We start from the raw sequence: 22,640 nt of genomic DNA on the forward strand, positions 1-22,640 counted from the left end.
TGAAACTTAGACATGCAATCTTTAGGATTCATACAGGATTCACATAATTATGTTCGTAAGGATTCTAAATGCAGCTCGTGAGACATACGTAAGTACATCATACATAAATATTACTTACAGAATACTCTCCGCAACTGCTTCATCTAAATAAAATGAAAAATGGACATAAAACCATATCTTAGAAAACAGATTCAAAAGTGACCCCCTTGAAGTTGTAATTAGAAGATAAAGATAACGACAAAGCGAGATATCTTTAAAGCACTGATAATGTTGGTCTGGTACAACGAAGTGGCTATAAATTATGTATTCTTGTTCTTGAGGGTTGATAAACAAATTAGTAAAACACTGATAGTTGGGGGACCTGAAAATAGACGTTGAAACGTGCGCTCTACTTCTTAAAAGATTAATATTTTTAAGGGTCGTTGAATATTTTTTCATGCTTATTGTTGATTCCATAGTTAAGGCTTGTAATAATTATTCAATATGTGTGGATAGTATGATATTAATAAATTTTATAATTGATTCTTACTTACTTATTTTTTTGCTTCCATAGTTAGGGCTGTCGGTTTTAATCATTAAATATATGTGGATAGTATTATATTAATAAATCTTATAATTGATTCATGTTGATGAATAATGATTTAGATTAAACTAAAGTTTATTTGGATGGACGCAGAGAAGACGTTTGGATATTATTTTAATCAATTCGCTTCAAGAGTATCGTTATTTAGACACTTTACTTAAATAAACGCTACAAATAGTATAAGTACACCTCCATTTTACACCACCTCACCCACCCACAAAAAAGCACTTTTAAATTTCAAAACAACACAACGTTGAAACTTTTACGAAAAGCGGCAGTTTATTCCCAAACAGCTAACTTTTCTCATTTCCTAATTATTCATTTGTTCGGTCTCCGCTAGAGGGCGGTATTAAGTGATTCTCTCAGCGCGGACAATGGCAGGTGTAGCGGGCCCAGACGCGGATCTGCATACTGGTTTTAAGTAATTGGCCTCGAACAAGGGCTGTGTTTAATTTTATGAGGAATTTCAGAAAACTGACAGTGGAGGTCGCCTTTGCTACATAGTAAGTACTTATTTGATTTTGTAATTGCTTGACTACTGCTGAAGAACTGTACTGAACTGAACCGTAACGTAAATGAGTCGTCGGTGGAGTCTGCAGGCATGCAAAAGTAACACGGGACGCCCGAGAGCACTGAACATCAACACTCAACTAAGCAGCAGCAGTAACGTTGATAAAAACACTAGGACCTAGGAGTATGTTACTACGACAGCTCGAAAAGCTTTTTGTTTGAAGTACAGGAGATACTATTATTGAACAGTTGTTACGAAACACTACACGATAAACCCCATGTGGAAGGCTGGCAACCCTGGGTCGACCCGGGCGGGGAGGTCGTCCTCAATGGGAGGCTCGTCGCGAAGAGTGGCGCCTGCATTATTTACAAATGAACGCATAAATCTCTCGCGAAACGATTCTGTCGCCTTAATACGAGGTCGCTTCCTGTGCGACGCTGCTGAGCTTTGGTGCAGACGAGATTACCTATGGCACCAAGGCCGCGACTAGGCAAACGTGTGTGGGACGCCCTCCGGCTAGATGGGGTGACGACTTTCGAAAGGTGGCTGGTAATGATTGGATGCCGAAAGCCGCCCAATAGCTAAAGATCGCAACAAGTGGCGTGCTTTGGGAGATGCCAGCCTATAGCAGTGGACTGCTATAGGCTGATGATTACCAAGCCAGTATTGAAGATGAAAGAATAGTAGAATTATTGTCTTTATGTCGTGTCGGTGATAAACATAAAAGTTAGTATTAGCATTTGGTCACCGTGATGAAAGGTCAGTCAGGTTAGCGTCTGTCACTGACTGCACAGAGTACATAACTGGTGGCTAAAGAGTCTCAATTCTCACAAAATAAGTCTTGCGATTTTAATTATGGTATATTATGTGCCCCTGATAGGTAGATGTATCTAGAGGTAGGCACAAAATATTTCCTATGATAGCTTTCTTAACAAAGTAATTTCGAATTTAATGGAATCCGCTGTCCAAACCAATATTTTTGAGGATTTCTAGATCAGTTAGGAAACTCCTATCTAATCAAGACTGCAAATTATAGACTTATACATTCCTCTCCCTCCCATCCCATCTTTCACAGATTGGGAAGAAAGGGACAAAGCAAACGTATTGTTTTATAGCCGCTTCAATTACAGTATCAAGGCAGTATGTGTTTAAAGAAATTATTGGTCTTCAACATTTATGAGACAATTTAACCGTTACTGAAATGACTGTATTTCTGTTCAGTACTTGGCACAATGTGAATTTATTATGAATTAATGTGTCAGAATGTGTAATGGTACTTAATTGTAGTCTACGTTTAAGCTATTTTAAATACGTAGCCATGTGTGTATTAAGTGGCACTTATTAAAAACGAATATACTTACCTACTCCGGAGGAAATATTTATATGTTTAAACATTAATATAGTAACTTTCCTGCCAGGTTTTTCCTTCCTTTTCTTTACCGTTACTCCTCCGAGGTTTGGGACTGACACCAGGTTCTTCCATCCTTCTCTGCCGGTGGACAAGAAGTGGTCCTCTGGCCATAAATTTCCTTACTCTCGGACCTCGTTGTGTAACACTTCCAGGTGTTAATTTAATTGGTAGCCTTGAACCACCTGGGGTTTACATTCTTAGGCCACTTTCTGACTATGGATACCAGGTCTTCGAAACTTGTGGCCTAGTCATTGCCATTTTCGCTCTTGGATGGTGCGTAGTCATTCGAAGACCAGCAGTATGTGTGATATAAAGTGAAGTTTTTCCTGAAATACACATAGATAAGATGGTGTACTATTTGAAAACTTAGCAAATCACCTCACAAAGAATCATAATTTCGGTTCTTCATTTTCGCAGAAATGATCTGGTTATCCTAAGGAGGCTTTTATAGTAAGGTGCTCATAGACTTTTGAGCTGTATACTGTATAGAATTAAATAACAACAATAACTGCTGAACGGATCATGGGTGAATTTGAAATATATTCAGTAGGTAATGTAGGTATGTTCTCAAAATAATGCCATAGTTGAACCGCACTGGCCAACTGAAACCATTGAAACCATTGAAACCATATATTTATTGCGATTGTGGTCACAGGTGAGTTGCAGGTGTTAGACAAGTATACAATGTATAAAGTATACAAAAGATGAACAGGCACAATCTGCTTTAAACAAAGCGTACAATATCAAAATTTAAAAATCATAATATTAAAAGAAAATATAAATAAACATAAAGATGGTTACATTATTAATTTCAAATGACATTATTCTTCAAACAATAACATGCAAAAAAAAAATAGCTTAAATAATTATAATGGCACAAATAAAACAAAACAAATATATTATATTATTATACATTGCATCTGGCATCAAAAAATAGTAGGAATAAAACTTAAAATTAAAACATGTCAAAATATTATTTATCATTAAAAAATTCATCTAGATTATAATAGCATTTATTTATTAACCATGTGGACAGTGCCTGTTTGAATCGTCCCACTGCTAAAGACGTAATTTCCTTTGGTAGAGCATTATAAATCTTAACAGCCATTAGATATACACTCTTGTGTGTGGTAGCATTGCGAACAAAAGGGAGATCTAATTTGTTCTTGAATCTGTCTCTTAGTCGCCGGCTATAAGATTCCGGTTTTGGATTGAAAAGGCCAGTGTTCTTTTTTATAAATAACGTTATGTCTAATATGTACAATGAACACAAAGTGAGAAGTTTTAGCTTTTTAAAATATGGTCTACATGATACGGTAGAGTCGTTTATTCCACATAATGCTCTTAAGGCTTTTTTTTGTGCTACAAATACTAGATTTATATTAGTTGAATTGCCCCACAAAATTAATCCATAGCGCAGATTGGAGCATACATAACTATGGTAAGCCATTTTTCCTGCTTCTAGTGTGGAAATATTAACAATCCTTCTCAGGACAAACACATATTTATCAATTTTCGTGCACACCATTTGACAGTGTGCCTTCCAATTAACATGTTGGTCTAGTATTATACCCAAGAAAGAGATCTTTTCAACTCGTTCAATGAGTTGCCCCTCGTATACTATTTCTAATGGTTGTGCAGTCCCTTGTGGATAGAAAAACTGTACATACTTGGTTTTCTCTACATTTATATTTAAATTATTCATTTTTAGCCAAGTTCCCATCTGTACTAAATCTTTATTAACCTTGTCGGTAAAAGATGAAGCGTTTCCCTGTATAACTGCGACGCTGTCATCCGCAAACAAAATCATTGGATCTTCAATTGAATCAGGGAAGTCGTTAATGTAGAGCAAAAAGAGAAGGGGGCCCAGTATGCTGCCCTGGGGCACACCAAATAGATTTTTCCTGAAAGATGATCTACATTCTGTCAAAACTTTTGATTTTGCGTCTATGGTAGAGACGACCGCACACTGTAGCCTATCACTCAGGTAAGAATGTAACCACTGGTGGGCATTACCTCTTATTCCATACTTGTAGAGCTTATCCAGTAATATGCTATGCTCTACAAAGTCAAATGCCTTTGACATGTCCATGAAAAGCGCGCAAACGGGAATTTTACGGTCCATTGAATCCGTAACATACTTTATTAAGTTATATGCTGCTAATGTGGTAGATTTTTTATTTCTAAAGCCATATTGCTCAGGTTTCAAAATGTTATTACTCTCTAAAAAGTTAGAGAGCCTGGAGTACATAATTTTTTCGAAGATTTTTGATATTATCGGTATTAGTACTATTGGGCGGTATTTATTCATTTCTTTCTTATCTCCTTTTTTATGTAGAGGTTTCACCAAGGAAATCTTTAATTGCGTTGGGAAAATGCCCTGTTCAAGTGATAAGTTAATTATGTGGCAAAGTGGACTAGATATGTAGCACGCGCAAAGTTTCAAAATATTAGTAGATATGTTATCAATTCCTACTGCATTGGTATTATTCAAAGTGGCTATAGTTTTGATAACTTCAGTTACGCTGACTGGTTTTAGAAACATAGATTTGGAAATTTGAGTTTTTAGTGTTGATGTTGAACTGGCCGCAATAACTCACGGCCGACAATGGCCGCGACATTCTAATCAGACCCCTAATGAAATTCCCGGGAATCCCACGAGGCTATTTCATCCGGGGCTAGATCCCAAATAGCCATTCAAAAACAAACGAACTTAAACAGTCTAACGAAACCGTATTTCTAATAGATAGAGAGGTGATAATGAAATGGCAAGAGTGAGGGGCATCGGTGGTGCAGTGGTTGAACTAGGAATTTAATTGTAACAATTAACAGGTTTGTTTGGGAATCACCCGATGAATTAATTTGGGTTTTAGGATTTATGGATGTTTGGTTTTAGGTAGGAAGGTACCAATAGTGTGTGATAGAAAATTATATGGTAGGTAGATACTTGTACTTAAGTAAAGTAATACTTAAAAAAACATTTAGAGTTTTATGAGTTGCGTATTTACGTGAGTGAAAACCCCTTTTATGCTAAATCTATTAAAAACGCATACCGACAGATTGTTACATTACAATTCACAGTAAAAAATAAATAAAAAAGAACAAGATTTTTCGCTTTCCTTCTTTAAAAAAAATGGTGACAAGTCAACAGTGCCTAGCGATTACCTGCTGATTTGACTGGGAACGTTTACACTTTTTTATATATAAAATAAGTCATGGTTAGGTTGTAAAATGAAAATGTTGGCTGTGGGTAAACAAATTGAGATGAAAAAAATTATGAAGAGTCAAAAATGTGTAGAGAAAGTTAAGATGTAGGTATGTTTTGAAATTAAAATCTAATTTACTTAATTAAAAAAAAACTTGTTTTGTAGTTTTAAAGATCTAAGAATACATAGGTACAGACAGACGCAGGAAGCGACTTTGCATACTGAGTTTGTAGTGATTATAATTAATTCCACTATAATTTTCACCGCGAACATTGTTCGCTTATTTATCCGAGCATTCGATTCGTTGGTATGTTCGCAGGCTACATACTCCGCTAAGATGTTAAGGGGAGTGGGTACACGTAAACCGCATTAGATATGTTAAACCAGTCCCCCGGGCCGCCCCGACTTTTTACATTTTTATATTTTTTTATGCGTATCGCTTACTTCCCTGATTATTATTGTGCTGAGGTATTTGCATGAGATTTTGGGTGTTGCTGGATCGGGCGGTGTTGATACTTTCTATTGTTATTGTTATTACTGGAGAGCAATGCATTTATGTATTATGAGGTAATATTGTTATGATTTTACAGAGTACTTAAAACCTAACTAAAGTACATTTTATTAGTTGTTACTCCCAGTTTCATAGAGACTAATGTAATTTAATGAACCTAAATGGTTGTTATTCGGTACTCAAAATGCTACAATTATATACATTAGTAAGTAAATAGCTTTGTACCTATAATCTATAATCGTTAAGCTTAACCAGACAATTTATAAATACAAAAAAAGGTACAGATTAAACGTCATCTCCATATAAAATTCATGACAGATGTGTCAAAAGTCAACCACTACTCCCTGGTTATGCTCTAACCGACTATGGAGAAATTGGCACTAAAACGTCAGGCGTCCTGAAAAAAATACATCTAGGTAAATAAGGGAAGAATTAAGGCATTTGATAATAAAACAAAAACAACTTAAATGTATCAAAATCCTGTGGGATCACTGTAAGGGGAATTGATACACTTACCTCACTGCATTTCCTGAATTCAAATAGAAATGTGACACTTTAGTTGTAAGTAAAAGCACAGATTACATGAGCATGTAAGCACCCACGAGTTCTATGTAATGTCTTGGGTACCACGAGTCACTTTGCATACTATCTACCTACTGAACTTTGGAAAATGTTTATGTACTGACCTATTTCGATATGATATGTGACTGTGCCTTAACAAATAATCTTTCTGATATAAGTATTATACATGTGTAGATGTATTAGGTATTATCCGATCGTCTTGGTAAGGAGGGCGTTATTATTCTGAGCATTGTAGGGATTTCATAATCGTCGTACGCCCAGAGCCCCCAGAGGGCTTAGCTGTTCTTTTTACAATTTGAAATTACCTACAACTAACATATAAAACCATACATAATATACCTATTACTTATACATCTTCACAACAAACTCGCTCAGTATCTCCCATTCCTTTTCAAACAAACACGAGTCGCCATTCTGAATACAAACGCATTTCTAATCAGACAATCGTACAAAAAGACATTTGCCCTCCCCTCTCCCCTCCCCTGAACTCCTCAGGTTTTTGTGACGAGGTATCCGACCGCATAGATATTCACAGCTGAGTTGGTACTAGTGCAGGGTATGGGACGTACAGAGGGTTTTGTTCGTCTTCTGCCTTTCATTATCCTCTTTTTTTATTTATGTAAGACTGTAAGTATAGCATTCATATATTAAATGAGCTAGATTTCGAGCTTTCCGTGAAAAAGCTGGATCCTATGCCGCATGATAATAGTTCAATAAAATTTAACAACCCCTTTTCAAAAACCATAATAAAAATAAATTGAAAGTCAAATACAACAAGTCCCTTTTTCACTTTTTGAAACAAAAACCATTATAAAATTAGAAATTGAATTTGAATTGATTTCTGAAAATCTGTTTCATACTTAATTGGACCCCTCAAACTTAGATTTTATTTTGATCTGTCTATATAATATAATATTTATATTTAACATACACAGCAGCCCAGCTGCCATAACCTCACTGTATTTAAACTGCAGTACTCGTGTCACTCGCTGTGTTTCCCCAACTTACCCCTTTGTGGCGCAATCAGACCTGAGTGACTGCCAATTTGTTGAGCTACTCGCTTTATTAAACTCACTTCCAAAGGAAGAAGAATATCTTTAGTACTTAAGTAAAACAATAGCCTTTTAAAAATGACCAACTCTGAAAAGCGAAAAATACAGGATTAAGTAACACCTAAGAGTCAATAGCTGTTAGGACAGTAATGGAATACTTACCTGATGATTTTTGGCGATTTCAGAGTTGGCAAGATTATAAATTATGCTCAGTGTGTCGCTGAAAAAAGACCTGAAAATGGGAGAGGCACAGATCAAATTCCACCCTGTATAATGTAGGAAGTTTAGAAATCTGGAGGTCTCGGATCCGCTAAAGGGTTGGAGCGAAGTTGTAAATTAGATACGATAAGACCGCCTTGACATGGTCACAAAAACCTACATGGGGTCTTGTTACAGTTACGAAAAACCAATGATTAAGTACCTACTTAATTTAATTATAATTCAGTTTCTATAAGCTTAATAGAACTGGGTGTCATTCTAGACCTTCCCAATAAGTATTGGACCTAGAAGTAGTGGTCTAGACCAGCCTGCGCACTGCCAGCCATTGAACTAATATTATTATTTTTTGGTGCGGAGTTTCTACAGTACTTAATTAGATAGATAGATAGATAAAGCGTTTATTTGATCCACTTTCTTACATACACAACAAATCACAATGACAGATATACACATTTGTACTTATAAGTCTTATAACTAAATAGTAGCTATGATAAAGACAGGTTTGTACTTAGCAGGTTGTGTGTTGAAGCGGACCAAAAGGGTGAAGTAACTCAGCGTGGATGTTTACTCCAGGAGCAAACCGCTGATTTTCAGTTACCTCCCATTTAATTGTTCCAAGGGTGCCGAATTACATAAATTGTGAGCAAAATACTACTTAAAATATATTGTCTTGAAGAAAATTACCTATGTTAGTTTGATAATGTTGTAAAGGTGTGCAGCTAACCAGCAAGACACACAGGGTTGTACTCAGTGGATGACAGAGCACCCACCATAGTATTAATATTGCATGAATATATTTATTGTTAGACGATCTGCGCCGGATGTAACAGAAATATAGAAAATATGTAATGAATAAATAGTTACTGTAGATGGGTGAATTTCCCGCGGCCAAAAATTGCGTGGCATCAATGAAATCGGTACTAAAAAACCAAGTTATAATTTTCTAATATTTTTTTCCGGTTAAGTGAAATAGTTATCTATGTGTAGCACTAAATATTGTATTAATAGGATTAATGGATATTTTTGAATAAAATATTAAACCTCCAAATCTTTCATTGCCGTGTCTGTCCCCACGTAACCACGTTTTGTATTATTCTTCATTGATGAAAAAATATTGAGTATTGATAGTTAAACTTAGTTTCATTTGATACATTAATAGTTAAAGTATTGTCACGGAATACATTTATTGAAATATATAAAGAATATAACGAACGGTAAGTGAAAATTCATGTGTCCCAGAACTTCTATTCATCGCCGTGTCCTAAACATGATCAAGGATATTGTTTTACCTATGAACTTGGGTGCCCCTCTGAGTGCGCTAATCGTTTCTTACAAGTGTCGCCTAACTGCTAGACGTGGCAGGAGGTTCATCGGTGCCCGCGTTTTTGCGCAATAGTAAAAATCAGTAAAATTTTTGGGGACTGGACAATTTTTCTTTCATTGCCGTGGATAGATATAACTTCTATAAAATTAAGTTTGTCTTCTAGAATAAGCATTCAAAAGAAAGCTTTTTGAAAATATTTACCTTATAAAGTGTTTATTTCTTCGAATAGTTGTTACTTTTTTAGTTATTTATATTTAATGCCTTGGTTTTCATCGCCATGCTTTCATTTCCGTGGCTTCCGTGGCCAATATTTGCTATGGAAATGAAAAAAAAGCCACGGCAATGAAATAAATTTCATTGCCATGTCTTGTTAAATAATTTGTATTCATTGCCGTGGTTAGGTTATTCATTTCCGTGGCCAGGTTATTCATTTCCGTGACTTATGTTTTCATCGCCGTGGTATGTATGATTAGGCAAAGTAACATATCTTTACCATCTTTTACCTGTAATACAGGTAATACCGATCACTGACATTACCTACAGGACTAGTCAAATTACCTCTTTTTGCAGTGCGTTAAAACGGGTGCGTATCGCGATGTATAAAAACGAAATATATAATATTACATTAATAATAACAATCACAACATAATTATAATGAACGTTATGTATAAATAATATCGGTGGTAGCTCAGTCGGGTAAGCGCCCGCTCCCCACGCCAATGATGCGGGTGCAAATTCCGGCACTGACATGTATGTGTTCCTTTGAATTTAAATACAATGTATACCATCACTCTTACGGTGAAGGAAAACATCGTCAAGAATCCTGCATATATACCTATAGATTTAGCACATCTAGATAATATGTGAACCCACCAACCCGCTGTGGACCAGCGTGGTGGGAAATAGTCCAAGCTTAGAAAGGCAGCTTAGACCTTGGGGATATGCACATTGCACAAAGGTCCCATTCGAGAGCCAGGTGAAGGTACTTACACCTCCCACAGATAGTAGAATAGAATATAATAGAATAAACATCTCTGCAGGAACTCAGCTGGATGCTAAGTGGCCTTAATGCTGCTTGCACCGTGTAGGCCTCCGTATGAACTTGGGCAAGACAAAAGTCATGTAGAATGTTCACATAAAACCGGAGCCGGTGATCGTTCGTGAGACAACTATCGAAGTTGTGCAATAATATGACAACCTGAGGCAGACTATTCGGCTAGGCAGAAGCAACTTCGACAAGAAGGCTGAAAGGCGCATCCAACAGTCTTCAACCATTGCGCCCTGCCAGTTATGACATATGGTGCATATACGTGGACACTGATGGTGGGACTGGTCCACCGATTTAAAGTCACTCAGCGTGCTATGGAGAGAGCTATGCTTGTGGTTTCTCTAATGGATGGTATCAGAAAAGAGGTTATACGTCAGAGGACTAAGGTTACCAACATAGCTGTCAAAATATGCAAGCTTAGGCAGGTAGCCGGTAGTGGCTGGATTCGGAAGACCGAGGACCGAGTATTGTGGCGCTCCTTGGGAGAGGCCTATGTCCAGCATTGGATGAGTCAAAGTCAAAGTCAAAAAATTTTATTCATCGTACAAATATAAAATTTTCTGATGAACGTCAATTTTTACAAATTACTCTCCGTTCGGATAAGGGGGGGCTCTTTCTGTATGGATGATTATAGGCTGATGATGATAACATGTACATTTCATATTATTATACCAATTAAAATATACTATGATTAAGCATAAAGTTCATAAAATATTCTATCATATCACATAATCTGTTAAATTACACAACACCATCAAAACCTATAGCACCACAACCTAAAGATAGGTGCGATGACGAGAAAAGCGAGGAGGAGCGGTTAAGTGTACATGTTCACCAAAAGCGAAGCGGGGCTACATGGGGAGACGCTCTATGTTTAGGTTTTGGTGCAAGGAGTTTTGACTGCGTTATTATTATTGGCGCTATGTAGGGAGACGCTTAGCTGACCAACATGTGCACCTAACCGCACCTATCTTTATATTTTGGTGCTAGGTGTTTTGCCGGTGTTGTGTTATTCAGCACAGATTATGTCATATTATAGTATATTTTATGAATTTTACATAAAATGAACAGTATACGAATTGGATATTATACCTTATGAAAATATAGATGTTATAGATAAGGTTTATCATATGTTGTGATAGTTATTAGTGTGAAATGAAACATTTTGTTTTATACGTCGCAATACGGACCCTACTACTTAGAGAATTCCATACTATATTCTTATTTTTTTATACATACTGTCGTTCTTTCTTTCGTTCCAATATCTATCCAAATATTTCTGCCATACATACCTGTCTAAGTTTGCGTTTCCCACACAGTCTTTTTAAAAAATTGCAGTGGATTGATTCTTTCATTTCCATTGTATGCAGTTCTTTCATTGCCGTGGAAGTTTATTTCATTGCCGTGGGCCTTTGTTTCATTGCCGTGGACGCTTGTTTCATTGCCGTGAACGCATGTTTCATCGCCGTGGCGCGAAATTTTTAATCATCTGTATCTCATTCAGTTTCTAACTTATCTGCTACCCATTTAGTAAGAACACTAACATTAACAAAAACTTTAATAAAAGCGTTTTACTAATATAAAAAACCTTAAGATAAAAAAGTCCACGGAAATGAAGATTTTTTAGGACTTGTTGAAATCCACCCAGATAACTAAATTTACTTACATAGGTAGGTACTTAAGTAATATCATTCCTCATAAGCACATCGTCATTAATACTATAATAATGAAAGCTTTGTTGTAAAAAATAACTTAGAATTCTGAAACTATAAATATATGTATAGCCACTATTTATCCCTCAATAACTTAGTACCTACGCACGCACGGTGAAAAGCTCACGTGGAAAAGCTAAATATAGTACTATATTCAGCTTTTCCACAAACTCAAATTACAAAATCAATTCGACATGCAATACAATTTTGAAAGGACGCCGTATTTTCTGTCCTCAAGAACTAGGGATGGGCCGAAATCCGGTAGACATTCGGTTTAACCGAACTTCGGCACGTTTAACCGAACTTCGGTATTCGGCCGAAATTCGGTGTAAAATGCCGAACATTCGGCACACCTATTTCTATAATTTTGTATGAAATAAGTACAATGTACAATGTGGAATTTGGTCAGAGACGTTTTTGTTGTCTGGTACCGAGTCTACCTGTAAAGATTCGCACATATCAGTTTTGCTTCAGTGCCGGCGCAGTTCAGTGTCAGTGTTTCAGAGTTGCTTCAATGATAATTTTACGACCCTTCGGTGAAAACTTTTACGTCAACTAATTTTAATTTGTTTAAATAGAATTTCAAACCAATTGTTTATTTTTTTAAATACAAATAGCTTTGCATGCAATCATTTAGAAAAAAGTTTTTTTTGTTTTTAATTAAATTTCAAATAATTCGTATTCATATTTCTAGTCAATGTATACTTTGCGTGCGACAAACCATATAAAATACCACATTTTTACGAACCAATTCCATCAAACCATCATCCTCCATTTATGGATGGCGGATAGACATGTATGAAAGAATACTTATCACTGACACAGAAAATCGCCGCACCAGTGCGGGCCCTGAAGCAACACTGATCTGTGGAAATTGGCCTTAATGCTTTTTGAATGGCTCTGAAATCGCGAAAAAAACTACTGTTTCATAGTAAAGTTAAATACGTCATTAACAAACTTAAATTTATAGAACAACTGTATTCGTATTTTCGGGGTTTCATTGACAATTTATGAACCTGTTCAGTATTTATCGGCTACATTTCCTTGCCTTCGGGAGCTTTACTGCGGAAATTCCACCATGTATAATAGAATTACAAAGGCAACAAATTAAACCGAATGTTCGGCCGAAGCCGAACTTCAGTTCAATCCACATTCGGCCCATCACTATCAAGAACTGTATCACAGGTGCTCATAATTATCTGATGCCTGCCCCCACCAGAAGGGTTCTTTCAAGAACCATTCTCTAAGAAACACTCATACTTTTACCGACTCACTTACACAACCGCACTCTTATTACTGCACTTTAAAGTCCCTTTTCCCGTTCCCACCAATAAATGAAACCAATTGTGATCTTAAGACGCAACCAGCGTTGAGAGGTCTTCGGAAAGAGGAACAGTTTCATAGATACGATCTGGATTAGAAAGGGTTAACAGGGGGTGGCGGGTCATGGTATGGTGGTTGTTTTATGTGGCTTCTTACAGAGAATTAAAGTTAATGGCTGGAAGCGATGGTTCTAGCAATAATTGCGACACGATTTATAGAGATAATCCGGCTTTATTAGCAACCCAATAAAAGACTAAGAAACGTAGCGGTGGAACGCGAATTTGATATCATTAAGCTTTGAGGTTTAGAGATGGATTTTAATTTCCACTTCTGTTTTACTGGCATTTGAAGTAGGCTTTATGCTACGTTCAGTAATAAAAGTATATTTTATTTACACTTGATTCTCCTAATAAAATTTGTCTTAGAAACGCACATCTTTATTACAGGACCACCCTGCGCACCGACCATCAATGGCATCAATCAATGTCTGGCAGTTGTTAAGGTAAGCTGAAAACCCCTTATTTCACCAGCTATCGCATTTGGTCACCGCGCTGCGAGTTCTTGAGTTCTTCTCTTGTCCGTTCTTCAACGGTAACCTCATTACATATTACAGGTACCATAGACAACTAGATCATGCATGCAACACCAAGCCACTCCCGAGGGAGCAGCTACAAATACAAAGGTCATGGCATTTTGGTTATGAGTTCGCGACCTTTGCTTCGCCCCGATCCCTGCAAAGGGCATAGCATCCATAAAACTAGCTCGACTAACACTGGTGACATTTTTTTATAGACTTAGATGTCTTTAGGCTATCTTCACTAACATTATAAGTTGTGTATTATGTCTTTGCAGGTGAAAGAACATTGGTAAATGACTACAATAACTACATGGATGGATTTCAAACTTAAAAACATCACAAGAAGTACCTGATTGGTACCAAAACCAATGGCAACATTAAAAGACAAGACTGTAGTGAGCACCTATGTGGTTTCAAAATGGATTATGTGTATAATTCGAAATTTAAACTGTCCAATGACATCCCCCTCCGATGACGTATTGCCCCCGCGGGTGTGATCTGCCCCCGAAAGTTTAGCAAAAATCATACCGCCGCTGTTGGCGAGGGTTAGTCGCTGTGTGGCTATCTCATCCTGTACCTAATGCGGAGTTGACATTACTCACAGTAAATAAAAACTGAAATCAATAATTAGGTAAGTACCTACTTACCAAAAATTCAGGCAAGCCATTATTCTTCTTATTCTTATTTAGGTGCCTCTCCATTGACTGAGCCATTATTAGTGTCCTCAAATTGCATCCATTGGGAGGTCTGGTAATCTAAGTTTTACCAATTTTCCCTGACTTTGCAATGGTATATAATCATTCATCATCCTCATAGTCATATCCAAACTATTGTAAACAACCACATTCCAAACAAATGCGAAGCTAAGTGCCATTAGCAATCAGATGAAAAGTGGTCATTTCTAAACACCCCTGCTGGTTTACAGTATTCATCCTATTCCCTTCACTTAAGAGTGAATATTACCAGCTCGCAGGCATCTATATTAATGAATGTGTAAAGTGCAATAATAGTAATTAGAACGGGCACAATAATTGGATGGGTCGAAGCGGCAGATGAGTTCAGAGGGTCGTAATTCAATAAAACGTTTTGAGGTTATGATGGATCGCGCCAAAACAGACAAACATGGCGCGGAATGGGTTCGGAAATTACAACGATGGTGAAATGTGTTGCATAACATACCTATAATAGTCTATTTTCCCATGGTTTAGTAGTTCCAAAAAATATTATGCGCTAAAATGAATTCCGTCAACAGATTTTTCGTATTCCGCTCCGTTTCCGCAATGTCAAAATTTTTTAAACGATAAAAAGTGTTCGACAAAAACTCGTCCGACATTTGCCCGTTTTTTTACCCTCCATTTATAGTTCTTATGTGTGGGTGTTACAGTTTTAATTTAATTGTGCGACTGGAATCGTGAAAGTGGTGAAATAATACAGAATGTGTTCATGTGTGGGAGCGCCCTAGGTCTCTATTGTAAGCCCCCACGTGACAACTAAAGGGTTTTTTGGAGTGAGCTTTTCAATTTGCGACCGCAGAGTGGAATAGGGAAAACTGTGGTACAGTTTTGCGATGAGAAATATTTGGACGCAGTTTATTAAGATGTTTTTTAAAGTTGCTGTTTTCTATAGCTCAACAGATTATACGGAGAACTCTAGACTTTATAAAACTGTCGCGGCTATATTATGATGTCCATGGCCGATAGGGGATGATAGAGATACTAATGAGGCTACGGTGCGCGGTAAACTTATTTATTTATATTCGATCCTACTGAGTAATTACAGCATTTTGGTAATCTAGTAAGTATATTATGTATCTGTAGCAGTAAGCTAGTTAAATCTCTTTTTTGATTGAATCACTAGTTCGTTCATTGAATGACACTATACAATTGTATGACCAGACTACTTAGATTAAACAAGCCTCACTAAACTATCGACCAGATGACTGCGACATATCCATGATGAGTTGATGAGTTTTGTCGCTCAATCCAACGTACCAACTTAAACATTTTTTTTGAGGACTAAGTACTCCATTCATTTCACAGTTCCCGGTCAAATCAAGTCCGTGTAATAGTGAGACATTTTTCAATGTATGGTCTGTAAAAAAAGTTGGATCTCGAACGGAGGCGGAAATGAATCCGCACATATGTCGATGTCGATCCAATCACATTGAGCACTATTGTCACTCTCGTCTCTCATCCTAGTGGGTTGATAGATCTTTCCAAATGATTTAGAAAAGTGACTGGTAGACACCTAATCAGATAATAACGAGTCTTGAATGAAAATTTTAGATTTTCTCTGCCTAGAGAAATGCTTTATACCTATACAGGGTGTTGCTTAAAGGTTTTTTTTTTTAGCGAATTTCCAAATTCTGATTTCAGTTTCGGGCTTAGATATAACATGCTGCACATGTAGGTTTCGGCTTAGTATACCAATTTTGCAACACCCTGTATAGTAGGTAAGGTATTCAATTCTGAATATAGGTAAGGTCTTCAACCAATGTGTCCTACCGGTGAAGGAAGGAGTACTTACCACCGATCCACCGATGAAATAATTAAGTATGCTTGCGTTTTCAGTTCGTAAGAGAAGTAAGAGAACTACTAAGGTTACCGAAAAAGCTCTGACAATCTGCAAGTAGAGTCGAGTGGCAATGGGATGATAAGGTATAAGTAATAAACCGAGGTCTCGAGTCAAGTGAGAGTACACACAGGCAAACGTAGCGTGGGACGCCATGCAGCCCCCTGAACCGAGGACCTCTGGCATTGAAAAGGCCGATGACAGAGTGCTAGATATTGAGATGATGATGATGATAGTAAAACAAGGTAGATAATGTTTCCATATTTTCAGTTTCAGTTTCGTAGATAAATACGTAGGTAAATATTGTGCGTATCATAGAGGTAGGTATTCATAAAGGTAGGTAAATACGAAACTTTGTTCGCAATATTGAAACGAAAATATAAAAGTGCAAAACCCTTTTGCGAATTTGTTCCGTGTACGTGTTCGATTTTTATGAGCACAATTTTGTTTTGGTCTGATACTGCACGTGTCGTTTGAATATGTTGAGGTTTTTTTATTGGCTCAGGGTGCGTCCATGCGTGAAGTTAGCTGTCGCTTATAAAAGTTATAAAATTCAGCCCGACTGCGTATGAAAAGGTTCGTAGTTTATGCTAAAATTGTGTTGCTACAGAAGGAGTATGCATTCTGGTACTTAATGTTTACAGGGTGTTTGCCAATTGGGTATATTACCTGGATTACCTACCTAATCTACAAAACAAATGATTTAAGATGAATTGATGTATGCTTACATACATTAATGTAAAACTATTTCTTTATAATGTTATGAAATCCCGTTTATATATGATTTAGGGAGATAGGTAGGGACTTACAAAGCTTTTTAATAAAAACAACAAAGCAAATATACCTATCTTATAATTATTACTTACTTACTCAAAACATAGCTTGCTAAATTATGAGGCCTGGGGCACATCCAAGTTAAATGAGAAATTAGTAGAAAAAATTGGAACCGTCGACCGTAAATGAAAAATTAAAATCTACCGACTCCGGAAAAGGAAATGCCTCCATGTTTCTTATAAAACCAGCTTAATTACAAACGATGAGAAACAAACTGACAAAAATAATAAAGTTAACTCGGAGGGGTAAGATTTTGGTGATCAATAAAAGATTCTTTGTTTTCTCACGGCAAAGCAATTTAGTTGGAAACAAAAGCATAGGGGCGCCTAAAGCAAAGCATTAATTATAATTTTGTAATGTTAGTTAGGTATTAACTAATAGGTAACTTTGTTTGGGAAAACTGTGAGAATGTGACTAAAACTGTAGGCACTTATGTTATTCAACCATGTTCCTATTTGTCACGACACGACTGTAACCCAGGGCATAGTCAGAGGTAATTTATTATAAAAAAATAATTTAAATAAGTACCTAGGTATAGCAGCTTACAAGATTTGATGCATAACAATGTCATGAATATTTTTTCGGAACTTTAAATACTTTAATGTAGCAGTAATAAATAATACTTATAAGTACCTACCTACTTACTTACTATTTCTATAGTTTCCGCAACACTATGACTTCCGGTGCTTGGCACAACCCCGTCCTGCACTCAGCCATATCGCATCATGCCATAATGGATGTCACGGGCAACAACCCTAGAAGAGAACTGACTTCAGCACCAACTCACCTCTTCACCACTCACCTATAAAAACCTACTCTATAACCACGGCAGTAAGGGTGTCAAGAACGGCAAGAATATGTTGGTAGTTCGTAGATGGCGTGACACTGAAGAGTGCAGATACATTAGTGACACCTCTCGGAGAGCAACGAAATTACTGTCAAATTGCACGGCTCTTCGCAATTTGTAGTGCTGTGGATCCTCGACAGATATAGGGGGAAAGGAGATGATAGTTTCGAAAAAGACCCTGTAAAATATTGGAATGTTGTTAAATAGTAAGTACTCTTTGATTGGAATAATAATAAATAATAATAATAGTTTAAGAGCGATGTTACGCTAACCTTACGTTTGTAGTGAGTTAGTGACCCTCTAGTCTAGAGCTAATGTATCATAGATTTATAAATCTACCGTTCTATGAAGATCGTATAAAAAGGTAAAATATAAAATACTTAGTGGTTTATCGAAATACTGAATCTGGCAACTACCTAATTATTTTATCACAAACTATTTGTATAATCTATCATGGCAATGTACTAAACAGTGTGTTAATGGGCTTAATTTGGTCATAGACTAATACACTAATTTGGTCTATGATTTAGTGAATAAATATAGGTAGTTACTTAAGTACTTAATAGGTAGGTACATGCCATATCCTGCGAATGCACCTACTCAGCAGTATAGTAAGATTCAGCTAAGTACCTAAGTATACCTAGTTAACTCTTATTTGATCTGTGCCATAGGTGCAAGGTAGTATAATAGTACTTAGTATACTAACCCAACACATTCCTCCACGTACATTCTTACAACCTACCTGGTGCATCAGTAGACTGGCAGCATACATTTACTTGGGTACACAGATACTTACATAAACATAGCAGTTAAATATTTAGCAAATTAGAATCCAATCTAGGAGTGGCAGATCTAGGTACCATACCTGCATATTTTAAGTTTAATTAACTAACATAGAAATTGTATAAAGTAGGTATTAACTATGCTTAATTATATTTTAAACATATGTATGTAGGATTGATGTGTACTAGTTATGTATATGAGGTAATTTATATAAAAACACAGTCATTTCATTCAGTACTTTACTTTTATAGAGAGCAATAAAAATACAATTATCGTATAGGTAAGTAATTAATAACATAATTAAATTAAATTTAGTAGCGACTTATCCTACAACAGAATCTAATGGAAGTGAGTTTTACTTTCCGTCCTTCTCGTGAACGACTTGCGGCTTATAGTCCAGCTCGACGACCTTGCTCAGGCTCTCCACGTACATGGGCAGTCTCTGCGTCATGTAGTAGCAGCGCCGGTCGCGGATCTGCCGGTTCTGGTTGAGGTCCAGCACCCCGATCAGAAGGCCATCCTTGTTCCTCGACAGCCCCGGACACCGCACTCCGTCCGGGCCACAGAAGTAGCTCGACCCGTAGAATAAACCCAAGTCTTTGTGAGCTGGTTGACCATCCGCTGACGTGAATTCGTTCGGGAACTGCTCGTAGCCAACGCGGTTGATCGCGGCCGTGAAGTAGCAGTTGGTGATAGCGGCGTTTCTCGCTTCTATGTTCCACATGTACTCACTGCCGGCATCAGCAGCGATGGTCGCAGACGGGTTGAAGACGATATCGGCGCCGTTCAGCCCAAACATCATCCAGTTGAGCGGGTGGTGCCGGCCGAAGCAAATATTGACAGCGATCTTACCGTAGCGCGTAGCGAACACCGGGTGACCCGTGTTGCCCTCCATGTAGTAGTTCGACTCGTTGAAGTCGCCGACCCTGGGAATGTGGTTCTTGCGGTGCTTGCCGATAACGTTGCCGGTGTCGCTGATAACAACTGCAGTGTTCCACAGGATGTCTGCGTGCGCCTCGTCCCTCTCTAGAATAGAGGACACGATGACCATGGCGTACTTGACAGCGAGCTCACGTAAGAACCTGGTGGTCTGCCCCTCCTCAGCCGATTCAGCGAACTCGCACCATGGCTGCTTCTCCCGAGTGCAGAAGGCGAACGGCATGTTCCACAGCTCCTGGAAGCAGAGGATGTTGACGCCTTCTTGACCCGCCACGTCGATGATCTTCTTCACTTTCTCCAAGATAGCCGTCTTCTGTTCGTTGATTGGAAGGTCGGTCGGCGCGGGGATCGAGTGCTGGATGATGCCCACTTTGACTATCCTCGGTGGGCGGGTGTGTTCCTTCTTGGCGGGGAAGGCGTAGGCGGCGATCTCGAAGTTGGCCTCGCGAGCCGCGGCTGCTGAAGACTCCTTGACTCTGACCTCATGGTTGTCGCGTCTTCCGAAGTATATTCTGTTGAACTCTTCCAAATCTCTGCCGGACAGATTGTTGCTGATTAGCGTCTCAAAACTTTGAGTCTCCGAATCCATTTTTAGGTAAGTAATTTGTTAACTATGAGCAATTAGTTCAAAGTTTCGTCCTCTTCCGAAGACCTGTCGTTCGAGACTGGAGCTTCTGGAATGCTCGGGCGCTTAAATACTTTTCGTATTTACATAAATGCAATGACTTGTATTTATAATTGATTTATCTATGCGGCCCATGTCGCACAGACACACCGCACCGCAACCGGGCGGCCTTCGACCTACGATGATGATAAAATTTAAGAACAATCAGAGGGGGTAGGACACAAATAAGTGACTATTAGTTTTTGGGACTGACGATTCTGACGAAATATGAAAAAAGTATTATAAGCTGCCGATGCTATGTAGTTTGCTACCCTGTTCCTTTTGTAAGCTAGCAGAAATATTTAAAAGAAGTACTTACCTACTCAAGTAACTACCTACCTATTATTTATTAAGGTTTTTAGTGTTTATTTATAATACCTTTATGTAACTTAATGGTTTTAGAATTTAAAGGTACTTAAGTAGTTATATTTATTTATTTACCTATCCTCAGAATTATAAATGATCGATAAAGCCAAGTGCGAGTAGAATCTCGTGTCAAAAGTTTCAAAAAGCGCAAAAAAGCCACTACATCGAACGTTACGTCTTTGCTATGTGTTCCATACAAATAGGTAAGCCGGCTTGAATATTAACATGGTAATTCTACCCGTCGTACTTCTGACTTGTTACTTGACTTACCATATTTATCAAGCTGGGCGCTATATATGTTTACTAATACAACATTAACGTTACGTAACCAAACAAGGCAGCTGTATTCATTTAAATTCATTAATAACACATTGACAAACAACGTTATCTCGGGCTAATGTACTGAGGCGCGATATCTTCAACCAAGAACATGGAAAACAGAGAGCGCTCGATAAAAAATATTATTGAAGACAAACTAACTGGAGATCAGCTAAAGGAATTCAACCGCATTTACTACGGCAGAGAAGACCATTGTACGTTGAAACTAAACGATGAAGCTATTCGGAAAAGTGAAGAGGATGGCATCCAACTGGCCGGCTACTCCTTCAAGGCCGCAAATGAAGATACCAGACCACCGAGAGTCGTCAAACTTGGGTTAGTGCAACATTCAATTGTTTTAACAACCGATAATCCTGTGCACAGTCAACGCAACGCCATTTTCTACAAAGTGAAGAACCTCATAGAAATCGCTGCTTCAGAAGGCGTCAATATTTTGTGTTTGCAAGAGACATGGGCTATGCCGTTCTTCCTATGCACAGGAGATAAAGAAGCCTGGTCACAATTCGCTGAATCACCTACGAACGGCCCTAGCGTTTTATTCTTAGCTGAGTTGGCCAAAAAGCACGGGATGGTTATAATTTCACCCATTTTGGAAGACGATAATGGCACTTGGTGGAACACCGCAGTAGTTATCAACGAAGAAGGCAGAATCCTTGGGAAACATAGGAAGAACCATCTTCCTAGCGTAGGAAGCTTTAGTGAAACGGCATATTACTCTCCTGGGGACCTCGGCCATGCTGTGTTTGATACCAAATATGGCAGAATCGCTGTGAACATTTGCTACGGAAGACATCACGCCTTAAACTGGCTTATGTTTGGACTGAATGGTGCTGAGATGGTGTTCAATCCTTCCGCCACAGTTGCTGAATTTGGAGAGTCTTTTTGGGGGATAGAGGCAAGAAACGCTGCTGTAGCAAATGGCTATTTCACTTGCAGCATCAACAGAGTTGGCACTGAAGAATTTACTATAAAAACAGAGCCAGGGAAGTCAATATCACGGAACTTTTATGGTTCTAGCTACGTGACTGCACCTAATGGGTGTAGAACTCCAAGCTTATCAAGAGTTACTGATGGAATTCTGGTAGCCGAAGTTGATTTGAACTTATGCCGCCAGGTGAAGGACCAGTGGGGATTCAACATGACCTCTCGCCTGAATGAATATGCTGAAGAGCTTAATCAAGTGCTATTGCAAAAATAAATAAATACTTTTTCCAATTTTAATAAGTTATTTTATTTTT

At 37.8% G+C, this 22,640-nt stretch overlaps 2 protein-coding genes across 2 annotated transcripts; one reads left to right on the plus strand and one right to left on the minus strand.

Moving 5' to 3' along the window:
- Positions 1 to 19,316: 19,316 nt before the first annotated feature.
- On the minus strand, positions 19,317 to 20,733 carry LOC105385402 (beta-ureidopropionase). The gene has a single exon (XM_038115959.2). It carries the CDS (start codon positions 20,620 to 20,622, stop codon positions 19,450 to 19,452), a length of 1,173 nt encoding a protein of 390 aa, XP_037971887.2. The 5' UTR covers positions 20,623 to 20,733; the 3' UTR covers positions 19,317 to 19,449.
- Positions 20,734 to 21,336: 603 nt separating this feature from the next.
- On the plus strand, positions 21,337 to 22,623 carry LOC105385403 (beta-ureidopropionase-like). Its single transcript, XM_038115960.2, has one exon. The coding sequence runs from the start codon at positions 21,494 to 21,496 to the stop codon at positions 22,598 to 22,600; it is 1,107 nt and encodes a 368-aa protein (XP_037971888.2). The 5' UTR covers positions 21,337 to 21,493; the 3' UTR covers positions 22,601 to 22,623.
- Positions 22,624 to 22,640: the final 17 nt, after the last annotated feature.

This window comes from Plutella xylostella, chromosome 21 (assembly GCF_932276165.1).
Source record: "Plutella xylostella chromosome 21, ilPluXylo3.1, whole genome shotgun sequence".
NCBI lineage: Eukaryota > Metazoa > Arthropoda > Insecta > Lepidoptera > Plutellidae > Plutella > Plutella xylostella.